Raw genomic sequence first — 14712 nt, 5'->3', positions numbered from 1 at the left:
GCTCTTCTTCTGCTTATTTTCTTCTTCTTCTTTATTAAGGTTTATTGGCGGCTGGCAAACAACGAATTGGTGCATTACCGCCACCAACTGGTATGGAGTGTTCCTTCTTCTTCTTCTTTAGAGTTTTATGGCTGTTGGCAAACTGTTTATAGTGCATTACCGCCACCTACTGAATTCTAGTAGTTTCACAATGCAGTTATTTACAGTGAAAATAAAATAAGTTTCCACCCAAAATGCTCCCATTCATAATTATTGTCCATACTATCACTCAGACACAATTGTCTGAGTTTGCGCAAATGTGTCCTTCAGTATTTTCTGATACCATTATTTATTTATTATTTCCCCCTCAGTACTCTTTGCTGGTGATAAAGTAAAAAAAATATACTGTCAAGTTAACATCCATTAAGAGAATATCATGGAATAATGACACTTGATACAGTTTTCTTGAAAAAGGATGTTTATATATAAAAAAGAAAATATTCCCACAACACACAAGAGAAGGCTGATGAGGTTTGCCATAAGGTACACTGCTTACAGTATAATAAAGACACCACTATGCATGACCCGTCTGAAACAGCATCAATAAATAATGTCTCCCGAAATGTCTAACGTCATTCATTGGTTTGTGTCTGACCAACCAAAACCTGTGAGGTATCAGCATATCATCATTGACTGTCTGTGTGCATGCTTGCACATGCCCCCTCCCCCCCTAAGTACAGTAATAAAAAATAAAAATAAAACAGTTCAATGAACTACTGGATAACAAAGAGAGAGAAAAAGATGACATTTTTGCCTGGCTCCATGGCTTGTGGTGTAAAGCTAATCAAAATAATTGATCTTGGGTGCACGCCGGTCAGCGTAAAGCATAAAAGACATGAAATATTACATGGCTCAAACAAAAATAAATTATGTTCCACAGATTTCTAGCATTTCAAATACCTTACGGTGCAAGATTTCATGGCTTGGTTTGCCTTCTCCATCCAGGAGTAATGCAGAAATGTCTTGTCTTATTATATAGTAGGTCCATACAACATGACAGGTTCCAGTTTCTTTCTCTGCTAAATTATATTGTACAGCACTATTCAAATAGTAGCATAATCTGCTAGAGTATGCAGTGTCTGATAATGGAGCTCATTCATTTTCTGTGTGTTTCACCTGAATCTAGAACAGAGAACACATACACTCCTGGATACAGAATTGATCTGTAATATGTCACAACTGTCAGTTCACAAATGTCCATCATTAAGAGTATACAGCAGGACAAAGGCTTCATTCATTATGGTTTAGATGTTAGATCTGTTGTCGTGTAGCCATTAGGTGGTTTTGCTGATGTGAATCCTGTTATGTTCCAATGTGCATGAATAATACTAAATGGTCTGATGAACTTCACCATACCACACCAAAGATCCATTAACTATCAGCATCACAGATGATGAACAGCTGATTGGTGGTGCTCGTGTTTAAAACATCTCAGAAAGAACCAGAGGGTTTAGCCAAACAACCTAGCTAACTACAGTATATGTGATTCAAGTAAAATAACTAGTTTTCCCTCTATATTATTACTGGTGAATATGATGGATAAGGTCACATACTAGTAGGCAGTGTGTGTGCCTCTAAGATTCAGCGTACAGTATTGGTTTAAAACCATTAGAATGTAGAATAATACATATTCTGAGATTCATCAAGTTTGACATGAAAACAGTATATGGGGAGATGAGCAAAGACCACAGATTTCAAGAAGATTACAAGGAGTAAAAAAAAAACAGTACAACTACTCAATGCTGTATTTATGAAGTGCACCGATGGTTAACTATGAGAAAATGTGGACATGCTTAACCTTGGAGAAAATAACTGGATAAAGCCACTGATGTCATGATGACATGCCTAACCTGGGCGAAAATAACTGGATATAGCCACTGGTGTCATGATGATTTCATGAGATGACATGCCTTTCTGATTGTGCTTTCTCTCTCCCACAGGTAAAAGAGGCTGAAGAACTTGCCAGCCTTTGCGACGAACTTATCGCCATTGTACGCCATTGTACAGGGGCGGCTGTAGCTCAGGAGGGAGCGGGTCGTCCACTAATCGCTTTGGATAAAAGAGGTCGGTGGTTCGATTCTCGGCTCCTCCAGTCTGCATGTGGAAGTGTCCTTGGGCAAGACACTGAACCCCAAATTGCTCTCGTTGGTGTGCCAGCACCCTGCGTGGTAACCTGCCGCCATCGGTGTGTGAATGGGTGAATGTACCTACTGATTGATGCTATATAAATGCAGGCCATTTACAGAAGGCCTAGTACAGCAGTAGATGTTTGAGGTTTACTTGCTGCCCTTTATGCCTACTAGCATCTATTAGGGCAGTAACAAAGGATATGGGAGACAATAACTCAATAAAGCCTGATGTCATGATGATGTCATAATGACATGCCTAAGCTGGGAGAAAATAACTGGATAAAGCCTGATGTCATGATGATGTCATAATGACATGCCTAAGCTGGGAGAAAATAACTGGATAAAGCCACTGATGTCATGATGATGTCATAATGACATGCCTAAGCTGGGAGAAAATAACTGGATAAAGCCACTGATGTCATGATGACATGCCTAACGTGGGAGAAAAAAACTGGATAAAGCCACTGATGTGTCATAATGACATGCCTAACGTGGGAGAAAATAACTGGATAAAGCCACTGATGTCATGATGATGTCATAATGACATGCCTAACGTGGGAGAAAATAACTGGATAAAGCCACTGATGTCAAGATGATGTCATAATGACATGCCTAACGTGGGAGAAAATACCTGGATAAAGCCACTGATGTCATGATGATGTCATAATGACATGTCTAAGCTGGGTGAAAATAACTGGATAAACCCACTGATGTCATGATGTCATAATGAAATGCCTTAGCTGGGAGAAAATAACTGGATAAAGCCACTGATGTCATGATGATGTCATAATGACACGCCTAACCTTGGAGAAAATAACTCGATAAAGCCACTGATGTCATGCTTCCAACATTGGCAGAATTGCACTGCATGCCATGGTTGTAGACAAAGCACCTGCATACTAGAGAGAGAAAGTATGCAAGCAAAGTATTCCAAACAGCGTCTATGTCACTCTGTAGCCCTTCACCACGATCAATAGCCTGCCTGTATTTGGTCTTCAAATGTCTCATCATTTTTAGTTTTATTTTATTTTTTGATGTAAAAAAAGTAAACCATCAATGCACACAAAAACAAAGTCCAACTGAAATTCCATTTTGTTGTCGATGCTTGATCAAAAATTCCAGTTCAGCTCCATTACGATTCATTTTTGGTATGGAATGAGAAAGGGGGAGGGGCTTGAACTGTGGAAAGAAAGGTCAAGAATCTGGCCGAGGATGTCTACAATACAACCCCCATTACCTGATTGTGCTTATCTCACTTCCTTGGGAGGTGTTTGGGCACAGAGGCTCATTGATATAAAGATGTGCCTACTTGAATCTAAATAGGCGCTAGTTGAGGCTCGATCACATGATCCGCTGAGGGGAGGACAAGAGGAAGCAGAGAAAGAGCGGAAAACAAAATGTCTGATCGGTAAGTCGGGAACACAGGACAGTCTGAGCAACTGGTTGAATATTAGCACATCGGCTCGCGATCAGTGCAGGAATCTCATGTCTCTCCTGGTACTTCTGAGCTGAATACTGGTTCTGTCGAGAGAGCTCTAGACTGGTGGTGGACTAGGTTCGAGCATGGGGGATAGGGGGTTGGGGACTGGTCAGAAGGCCAATGAGAGATGAAGGAACAACGCTGCTGCCTCCTCTGCCATAAATCTGCTCCTCCGTGTGCGTTCCTGCCGCACAACAGCCAAACTCCCCAGACTGGTGGGATCCTGATATCTGTGGGGTCCCAGGAGAACCCAAATCTGAGAGGGAGAGAGGCAAAGCAAACAATGTGGACGGCATCCTTCCAGCCCCCCCAGTTCTGTCTTGGTGCCAGTTTGGGGCCAGTTCACACCGGTATAAACCAGCGTAGGCCCCAGTTCTAGTTCTCACTGGTACCGGATGTGCCCAGTGCTAGACCATCTGTATCTGTCCAGAGTAGGTGGTGAGGAGCAGCATGATGGCGAAGCCCGTTAGCAGGCCGGCGTTCTGGATGGCGAATGTGACGAGGAAGCGGGTGCCACCCGCCTCCTCTTCCTCACGACTCACCTCGTTCATCTCCGGGAACTGACAAAAAACAGAGGGGGGAGGAGGGGGGAGAAAGAAGGACTTTTTTAAAACCTTTATTTATCCAGGGAACGCCTTGCTTCACTTCACTTGATAAATGAGTAAAAAAAAAAGAAATCGATTATCAAATTATATTTAATTAATTTTCGACGACAAGAAGTCTTGCGAGAATACACACAGGCAAACAACCTCACGACCACACAAATCTGTACTGACCTCACACAAAGACACACCATTATTCCCCGTCACAGATGCCCCAAAATCCCCCACTCACGCACCCTTCACTCACGCACCCTTCACTCACGCACCCTTCACTCACGCACCCTTCACTCACGCACCCTTCACTCACACCCCCTTCACTCACACCCCCTTCACTCACACCCCCTTCACTCACACCCCCTTCACTCACACCCCCTTCACTCACACCCCCTTCACTCACACCCCCTTCACTCACGCACCCTTCACTCACGCACCCTTCACTCACACCCCCTTCACTCACGCACCCTTCACTCACGCACCCTTCACTCACACCCCCTTCACTCACACCCCCTTCACTCACACCCCCTTCACTCACACCCCCTTCACTCACACCCCCTTCACTCACACCCCCTTCACTCACACCCCCTTCACTCACACCCCCTTCACTCACGCACCCTTCACTCACGCACCCTTCACTCACGCACCCTTCACTCACGCACCCTTCACTCACACCCCTTCACTCACACCCCTTCACTCACACCCCTTTCACTCACGCCCCCTTCACTCACGCCCCCTTCACTCACGCACCCTTCACTCACGCACCCTTCACTCACACACCCTTCACTCACACACCCTTCACTCACACACCCTTCACTCACACCCCTTCACTCACACCCCTTTCACTCACACCCCCTTCACTCACACCCCCTTCACTCACACACCCTTCACTCACACACCCTTCACTCACACACCCTTCACTCACAGACCCTTCACTCACACACCCTTCACTCACACACCCTTCACTCACACCCCCTTCACTCACACACCCTTCACTCACACCCCCTTCACTCACACCCCCTTCACTCACACCCCTTCACTCACACCCCCTTCACTCACACCCCCTTCACTCACACCCCCTTCACTCACACCCCCTTCACTCACACCCCCTTCACTCACACACCCTTCACTCACGCACCCTTCACTCACGCACCCTTCACTCACGCACCCTTCACTCACGCACGCTTCTCTCACACACCCTTCACTCACGCACCCTTCACTCACACCCTTCACTCACGCACCCTTCACTCACACACCCTTCACTCACACACCCTTCACTCACAGACCTTCACTCACACACCCTTCACTCACACCCCCTTCACTCACACCCCCTTCACTCACAGACCCTTCCCTCACACACCCTTCACTCACGCACCCTTCACTCACGCACCCTTCACTCACGCACCCTTCACTCACGCACCCTTCACTCACGCACCCTTCACTCACGCACCCTTCTCTCACACCCCCGTCTACAACTGACCATGTCTGCCAGAGCGATGTAGAGGAACATGCCACCTGCCAGGGCAAAGATCCAGTTTGGGGAGAAGCTGTTGCCGGCCAGGATGCCGAAGCCCATGCCCAGGTAGCAGCAGCACGCAGACAGGAAGTTAAAGAACAACGCCTGCTGGATGCTCATGCCCGCGTTCAACAGGATCACAAAGTCTCCTGGAGACAGACAGAGAGACAGACAGACAGAGAGACAGACAGAGAGACAGACAGACAGAGAGACGGAAAGATGTAATTTAGGGTCTTATATTCATAATTGTATGCATCTAAAAGCTGTAGAGATTAGTTTCAATCCAAATCCTAAATATTGCCATTTTATTTGCCTGTTGTTACAAAACGTTTGCACTATATATGAAGTGATACCCAAAAAATGTTAATATATATTTGCAAATAAGTCTGGTGACATCACCGTCCCAGCTCATGACCTTTGAACCGTAAGATTACCAGTTCCCAGTTATAAAGGAATGCACGATTACTCCTGGTCTCGTCAAGTTAAGACATCCAGGTGATGTCTCAGAAATCCACAGAGCCAAGGCATAATGAATTTGGTGCCAATATACGTATATCAATACATCATTTTCAAAAACTTTTCTTAAAGGACGTATTTAATTTTTCTCGAATCCACAAACCTTCAAAGAATTTCAAAACCCGTGGAAAATCTGTTGTACAGAGTAAACGCCAATTCCCTTTTGTAAAAACAAAAATAAATCCTCAATTCCACTGATTCAAAAATGCAATTTCTCATTGTGACTGGCCACAATAAAATCAGGACTTCAGCTGAGACTCAGCTCAAGGCTCCGACGTCCCAACTCACCGAGCTCGTGGGGGAACTCCTCACACAGGATGGCCACCGAGGTGCTGATGCCCTGGAAGACGGAGGCGGTGAAGGAGGCGCCGATGGCCAGGCCGTCGATGAAGTTGTGCAAGCCGTCGCTCAGCGTGATCATCCAGGCCAGGGTGCCGATGTCCGAGTAGGTCGCCCCCTTCAGCCAATAGCAGCTGCCGCCCGAACGGCCCCCACCCTCCGTGCTCTGGGAGTCCTGGGGGGGGGGGGGGCGGGTGATTGGGAGGGAGAAGAAAGCAGATTAATCGTGCGTTCCTTTATCGCAAAATAACTGGGATGTGGAGGCTAAATGACATCACATCCGTTTTGTTAGCGTTCCATTTGCAGAAAACTTGAGCTGGGAAGTTCACTGTTCATTGGTCAGATCCAGTCGCTAGCCATTGTTAGCAATAACAATTGACATGGCATTTCGCGTCATTTTGCGCATACAAACACTGCAGCCTCATGTCCACACAGATAGAAGTTAGGCAGTGCTGTGTGTACAGCTGATTTAATGAGACACAAACAAAACAGAAGTGCCAAACAACATTACTAAGATTACTACTACTGTTGTTGCGAGGCGCAGCCATCTTGGATTTTTTAGGTTGGGGCTGCTGAAGCTCCTACGAGTTTGGAATGGGAAATACCAGCTCTGATGACGTCACCGCCCAGCTCATGACCTTTGAAGTCGTAAGATTACCAGTCCCCAGTTATAAAGGAATGCACGATAAGAATACATAGCACTTTCAGGCTACCTAAAACAGTTTCATCCTTTTAATCCCTTCTAAAAACACAAGTTTTTAAGACAGGCTTTTATGTGAAATGATCTTTAAGAAAAATACTATACAAATAAAGTTATAATTAACATTACTATTATTTTTAAACACTATTTCTGGGGGGCATATAGCCATTTATTAGATAGTTCAACATTGAGAGAGTCAGGAAAGATTGGGAGAGAGAAGCCATAACCTCAGTGTTGAGAGGCATGCAGGGACCCTCAGAGATGCTCGCAAGTCATTTTTTGCAAGTCCAAGTCAAGTCTCAAGTCCCTATGGATGAGTGTTCTATCATCTGCTGCATGCAATCCGGTCTGCTTAGAACACTGCATCTAAAGTAACACTGCAGCTAAAACTAAGGAATTCAAAGCATGAACTGTATTATCCTCAATCCTTATCTATTAGAATACAGTAGCAGCAATGATCAGAGATGACATTAGTAGACATTTCCTTCATGTTAATACACCAAAAAAATAAAAATAAAGATTGTTCAGTTCCAAACCTTCAAGTCCAAGTCAAGTCTCAAGTCTTTGAGGACAAGTCTCCAGTCAAGTCTCAAGTTGCTGTGTGTGTGACTTAAGGCGACTCAAGTCCAAGTCTCAATTCCAAGTCCCCATGTCTGCCTCAGTATAATAAAATGAAATGATCATAAATCACTATTGTCCGTTCCCAACCTCTACCTGTGGTGTGTGTGCACTGCTGAGCATGAGTTGGCCCTCTCCTGCGTCCACCTTGCCCAAAGTCAGGCTGCTGGCTTCCCCGTTCTGCTGCAGCTTCTCCCTCACCCCCTCCTCCGTGTCCCCGTTGGCTGCAGAGTAGCGGTCTGTGCCGGGGTAGTGGCTGTGGCCGTGGGTGTGGCCGTGGCCCTAGGAGACAGACAGAGACACAGAGAAAGAGACAGAGACCATTACACTTCCTACTACAAAATACAAATATTTATGATCAAACAAAAAAAGCTAGTTCCTTACATATTTTAAAGCTTTGTTTCAATTAAATTTGTCTTAAATTTAATTGAAAGCAGGCAGGCAGCTTGATCGCTGCCTGCCTGCAAGACGACGCATGTATATAGCCTCAAACACCAGGTGATTGACAGCTCTATAATACGCATAATAGCAGCGGATGGAAACGCGCATTATTTTGCATGTTCTTTTGCCGACTTTCTGAAAATTAGATTAAATTTTGCATTACCTTTGGACGGAAATCCAACTACTGTAGGTCAGAGAGCCTCTGTCATAGGATCACAGGTCCCAGTGTTCAGATCAGGCTGGCTGGACCATATTGCTCAGAGGATAGTTACCACTAGGGGGAGCTACCGTCTCACAGACTCACCACTCCACATTCCATACTGCTGCTTTTTATGAATGAATGAATGGATAGCAGTTATGTTATCTCTATCTTATTTAGCCTTATTTGGTTATTTAAGTTAAAGATGACTTGTACATCTTTACCTTTACCTACCACCACCTCATCACCAACAACAGTCTTTTCTGAACTGTGGCTGTGTGTGCTCAACGTCTCTGCTGCCATGTAAAGGCTTAAGTCAAAGAAAGGAGAAATTCCACCTGGAAACAATGTGAAGCCTCTCCTTGCGTGTATAACGTTGCTTGAACATGTACAGTAAGAAAGTCCTTTATTGTATGGGAGGGTGCACCTTCAGTCACACAATTGCACACGTGCGCCTTAAGTACACGTGGATCCAGACAAAAGAAAATGACAGTGTCGACATTTGTGCGTGTGTGTAACAACTGCACCCTTACAACGCCCTTACAAGCAAAACAAAGCCAACAAAAGCACATCATATCATCACTATCTGAACGTTATCTGCACATTAATCCTAAGTGCTGTGTGTGTGTGTGTGTGACATCCTGTTGAACTGGTTTAACTGCCCATCTGACGTATAAATACTGCTATTGAGGGGCAAACCAATTGAACGAGATGTTCCCTCCTCTCAGAGCAAAGGAAAAAACAAACCGGTGTTGAAAGTAAGCGGTGCAGGATTAGTACGCTAGGGCAGTGGTTCTCAAATAGGGGTCCGGGGACCCCCAGGGCTCCTTGAGGGGGTTCCAGGGGGTCCCCAGCCAAAAGGGGGGTAATTTATTTGCGCTATAATTCCATTCGTAAGTAACACAGTGACTATTTTGGTCATGGGTTTTATACACTTTCTGTAATAAAGCATCAATCTTATGGGCGGCCGTGGGACAAAATCCTATCAAATGGGGGTCCGTGGTCTAATCTTTGTCAGTTTAGGGGTCCCTCATGTGAAAGGATTTGAGAACCAATGCGCTAGGGGTACGTACGTATTTAATTACGGGCTCAATACGCCACTGACTGAGCTTCGTTAACAAGTACAACTCACGCTGATTCCAATGCAAAACATGTTGAAATCCATTGCTCGGTTCTGGAGGTAGATCTGTTTGAACACGTTAGCAAGTTTAGCAAGCTAATTGGCTAATCTGTGTGTGTGCGCGTGTGTGCATTGACGATGACGACGTTGCGGCAGGAGCCATGACAATTAAAAAAAGATTTGTTACGCTCAATTAAATATCAATCAAAGAAAACACTGGAGGAACATTTTTATGGCTGTGAGGGATGTTGATCAGAAAAGCATCAGTCTGGTCCAAAGAAGAAGAGATACAGGTGATACAAATGGATGCACCTGAAATGATGTGTACATCAAGTACCTCAGAAGGCGCAGGACCTCTAGCTTCAGACCACTTCACTGTGTGTAGTGGGATATTTTGGACTTGTGTTGGAGAAAGCAAGCCTCCAGATCTTTGAGAGATGAGCAACATGGAAATCTGGAAATCGACTTTGCACTCAGTCTACGCTACAGATTGGGGTTTGGGGAGGAGGAGTCTTGAAGGCGTTTAGCTGAGTGTACGGGAGCATTGTCAACTCGGGGATATGGAAACATTGTGAGGCGTTTGGTGCTATAAAACGGGCTCATATTGCTTGACTGTTATACGAGCATGCAGCAGACATTGTGGGTTGAAGCGATCCTTTAACTTTGGATGCAGGGAAAAAAGGTGACAGACTCATCATCAGAACATTATCATTTCTTTCCACTGCTCACAGATCCAGGTTTTTGTGCTCCGTATTCCAGATTATGTGTTGTGAAGCTGATGTTTCAATGACTTCAAAGTCGACAGTAGTGTAGTTAGTTTAGTTTAGTTTTGAAATTCAAAGAAACATTGGCCAAAATTAAACATGATAGAGGTGTAATCTTTTTTTCTCTTTTTTTTACGATATTGTAAAATGCTGCTGAAAGAATTTTGTCAGACCTCTTTTGTTTTCAAGCTGACATACTGCTCACTGGTATTCAACTCAATATGATTCACCTGTGTAATTCATTGTGATTTAGTTATTTTCACGTGACAATTTGTATTTTGTCCAAGCCCCATTAAAACAAATGAAGGTGAATTTCACGTTGTCAGTGCTCTCCACAGTCCACTCACCCCCTTCCTCTGATTGAGCAGCGCCTTGAGGACCTTCTCAGTGAAGAAGAAGAGGTAGAAGCCTCCAAACACCACCGTGGACTTGGACACGTAGAAATCCACCATGGGGTCAAAGCCAAAGGCCTAGCGCACAGGAAAGAAAACAGTTAGCTTTGGACAAATTCTGATGGTAGCTGTAATAATCACACCATCACTGCCTGACATCACTGTTGTTGCTATTTAAGAATGTGGGATTAAGAATTTTGATAACTACAACCAATGTGGAAGTGAGTTTTTTTGGGGGGATAAAATGTAGTTCAGCTTCAGCAGGTTTTGTGAGTGGATAAAATGATTGGTGGGTCAATTGCTAGGTTTGAGCTCTAAGTGGGTCTGAGCTGTGTAGCAAACTGTCTCGCAAAAGGAGGTTTTGGAAAAGGGTGAAAAAACATGACACTTTCCTCATGTTTTCATTCACTGTCGGGGTCGGCTGTTGAACAAACACAATTTTGTCTGCTTTTCAAATGCCTTACTTTTTTTTTCAAATTGTACATGACATTGAATAATCAGCATCACCTGACACTTCACAGTCAACTAAAGCTGATATCTTTCAGATTGTACTGTACCATGGACCATCATTTGAAGGAAAAGTTGAGTTTTGCAATGTAAGCGTCTAGGCTCCAGGAGACAACGTCCCATTAATCAAACCACTTGTGGTTTGGGGTAAACAGAATCATTTTCCTGACTAAGGATCAAGGTGAAATGTCTCGTCAGTCAGATTGCTGCTACATGTAAATCTGCTGATTACTGTCTAGACATATCTTAACACGTTCACTGCCAATGACGTGTTTTTACGTCAAACAAAATCCAACGGTTGACTGCCAATGACGTGTTTTTACGTCCAAAAAAACTTTTTTTTTTTTTTTGACGGTGGGACGTTGATCTAACCCTTTTACGTCTCCTATACCAATATTGGAGGTATTGAATGTGTATAATCTATTTTACCGACCCACTGAGTGGCGACATGTCTCTCCACAGTAGAAAGAGGCGAGCCAAAACTGGAGGGAAAAGCGCGAGGAAGCCGTTCTCATACTGTAAAATGGATGGCGAAAACGCTTTCACTTTCGCGCTGACGCACAGCGGTGGCAACGGTGGGGGGTTCCAAGAATAGACTGGATGCACACTTTGAAACACGCACCATAAATAAGCCCAGAATCGCAAGAGCTTCATCAGAGCTCTCAACCGGACCGCCAAGAAACGAGCGAAACCCATCCAGCGAGCCCCATCCAGACTGCCAGGCAGCAGCCAGGCAGCAGCAACTCGTTTGTCACAGACCCGCTGCAGAGCCAAGGAGGGCGGAGGAGAACGCCCACGGAGGGAGGAGTTGGAAGCAGAGGGGGGTTTCCTGCTGTTATGGAGGAAATTACTGTTCAAAACTATTGTTTAGATGTCTGACGTCTTACTGATGCCAAAAATGAATGGTTAAAGTGACTGTTCTATCGAATTTCACAAAAAGCAGTTTATCTCAGAATAATTTTTCAGACGCTGAAACCATGCTGTATTCAAGTGCTAATGCCTACATAACTACTAACTCTACAAACTAACTCTTTTAGACAGAGAAAGCACACATTCTATTAGTTCTTTTGAGATATTGTGTGTTCACAAAATCCTAACAGAAACGAATCCTCGGCTCTTGAAAGATGAGCCAAAATCCTCAAAAAAAAACCTTGGCAGAAGCTAACTACAGTATTGAAAAACGGCTGGCAGTGAATGTGTTAAGCACCATTTGAAAACTTTATAGACAACTGCTGCTACGTTACATCGCAGAAAAGCGTGACTTTGATGACGTTGTACTTTCGTGGTTTTATTTTTCTAAGCCTACAGAGTTTTCCCAATCACACCTAGAGCAGCAAAATTGGTTTCACTGTAATAATAAAACCTCTCTTTTTATAATGAAGCTTGAAAATGATGATGCATTTGTGAAAAAGTATGCAACAAATAACCCCTCTAGTGAAGTTGAAAAAGTAAGTAACTTTAGAAGTTCTAATCAATACATTTAGCTGGCTTGTAAAATGAAAGTTTCTGGTGAATTTTAAGGCTGTACCAGCTGCTGCAGCGGGTAAACAAGAGTTTCCTGCCCTGACACACAAAGACAAAAACCAAAGAAACACAGATATGATCAAAGTGTATTTTGTTGCTCTGTAAGCACATTGTGACGGACTTGGTTTGTAAAAGGCGATTTCTAAATAAATTGAATTTTACTTCTGTAGTGAGTAGAGTAGCTGATAACTTTATTTTTTTAATCTAGGCGGAATCTACCCTAAATTACCATTGGTCAGGTTCTTACAAGCGGCACTGAAGTTCAAGATGATGTACTGATGAATATGGTGTCTGGACAAGGTGACTAATCATCACAATAAGTGAAAGTGGGTCTACAACTGCAAAAAATGCAGCAAGTGTCAGGAGGACTGGACAATCATATTTTCACAGTATTTTTTCAGTTTTGTTGTTATTGTTGTGCAATTCCCAAAGTTTTCAAGACCTGGAAATTCCAAAACAAATTTCCTTTCTTTTCCAATCAAGCGAGCCAATGACATCTAAAAAAATTGTTTAATGTTTTTGTTTACTCCGAAATGAAAATAATTCTGCACAGCCAAGCCTTTGTTGTCACCGAACTTTTACTTATTACATTTAATCATGTTGTATCGGATCATTAAGCCCATATGGCGTATGTTGTGAGATAAGCAGATCCCTATCAGCAGGGTGGGAATTTCATCATTTTAGGCGCAAGGAAATTTAAAAAATTTTAGGGCACAAGGCCACATGCCAGGGCACAAAGGCCATTGTTCTATTAACACCGTGAAGAGTGATTTTTCTGAAATGTGTGTTAAAATGAGCCAATGACACATCCTTTGCATAGGGCAGGCTACAATAAACTGAGCCCACTGGTGCTTTTAAAGCAACTGTCAGTAGCAGGCTGCTAGCAGGGCACTGCCAAGGTGGCCTTAAGCCTTAAGGGATCTCAGGGCATCACGGCCAGTGGGAGGGGCTAAATTCCCACCCTGCCTATCAGGTACTGTGAGTCAGAGCAGCATCAACACTACCTCTGGGATGAGCTGAAACAGGGCGTTGGAGTAGAGCGTGCCAATGGCCAGCGCAATGAAGTAGAGCAGCAGTCGCTTGTAAAAGGTTTTCCTCATGAAGGGCACCACGCTCGCACCCACCAGCGAACACAGAGAGATGAGCGTCACACACAGGAGGCCATAACCCCACACTGACCATCGCCACAACCAGGGAAAGAGAGACAGCAGAGAAGGTCCCAGAGAGGAGGAGAGAGGGGGAGAAAGAGAGGTAAGAGAGACCATTAGTCCAGGGTTGATTGTATGAGGTTATTATGGTTGTTCACCAGCGTACGGGGTGGGAAGGGGGGGGGGCGGGGGTAAGAGACATTGGAGGACACCGTGCAGTTCACCCCCTAAAAAGGGAAGTAAGAATTAAGTGAAATCACCCTGAGAAATGAAAGATCTCAAGCAAAGATGGCTGCCAGTGTTTTCCGAGACAAAAGGTTCACTGTCTGTTCAAAACATTATTGACTGCGGGATCACTGGAAGTGAAGTGAAGATAGTAATTCGCTGTCCTTTGATTTGAAGCAGTTCAAACCCCATACATTTCCTTTGATAAGGACGGGAGGTAATTAAAGTGAAATTACGCTTTTCTGAAAGCACACACACAATAGACACACACGCACACGACACACACACACACACACACACACACACACACACACACACACACACACACACACACACATACACTCCCACAGACGCACACACTTTGTTCCGGTCAGCTCAGGTGAGCCTGCACCACTTTTGCTAGCCTGCGGGTAAACACTGGTTCGCTCACTGCAGACACAAAGAGGCCAAATTAACTCT

The 14712-nt window shown here is 44.3% G+C and overlaps 1 protein-coding gene across 1 annotated transcript in view; it reads right to left on the bottom strand.

The window, feature by feature from the left end:
* Positions 1-3887: 3887 nt before the first annotated feature.
* slc39a14 (solute carrier family 39 member 14) overlaps positions 3888-14712 on the bottom strand; it is a gene marked incomplete at its 5' end in the record, with an annotated part of 36473 nt that continues 25648 nt past the window's right edge. Inside the window, 6 exons of the mRNA XM_083644696.1 lie at positions 3888-4208; positions 5725-5909; positions 6565-6790; positions 8030-8215; positions 10805-10927; positions 13885-14054. Coding sequence (XP_083500822.1) covers positions 4056-4208; positions 5725-5909; positions 6565-6790; positions 8030-8215; positions 10805-10927; positions 13885-14054 — 1043 coding nt within the window. The 3' untranslated portion in view covers positions 3888-4055. The remainder of the gene's footprint in view (positions 4209-5724; positions 5910-6564; positions 6791-8029; positions 8216-10804; positions 10928-13884; positions 14055-14712) is intronic.

This window comes from Poromitra crassiceps (genome assembly GCF_964638095.1).
Source record: "Poromitra crassiceps genome assembly, chromosome: 10".
NCBI lineage: Eukaryota > Metazoa > Chordata > Actinopteri > Beryciformes > Melamphaidae > Poromitra > Poromitra crassiceps.
Note: the sequence above shows the minus strand (reverse complement) of the source record. Positions and strands in the feature narration are given on the sequence as shown.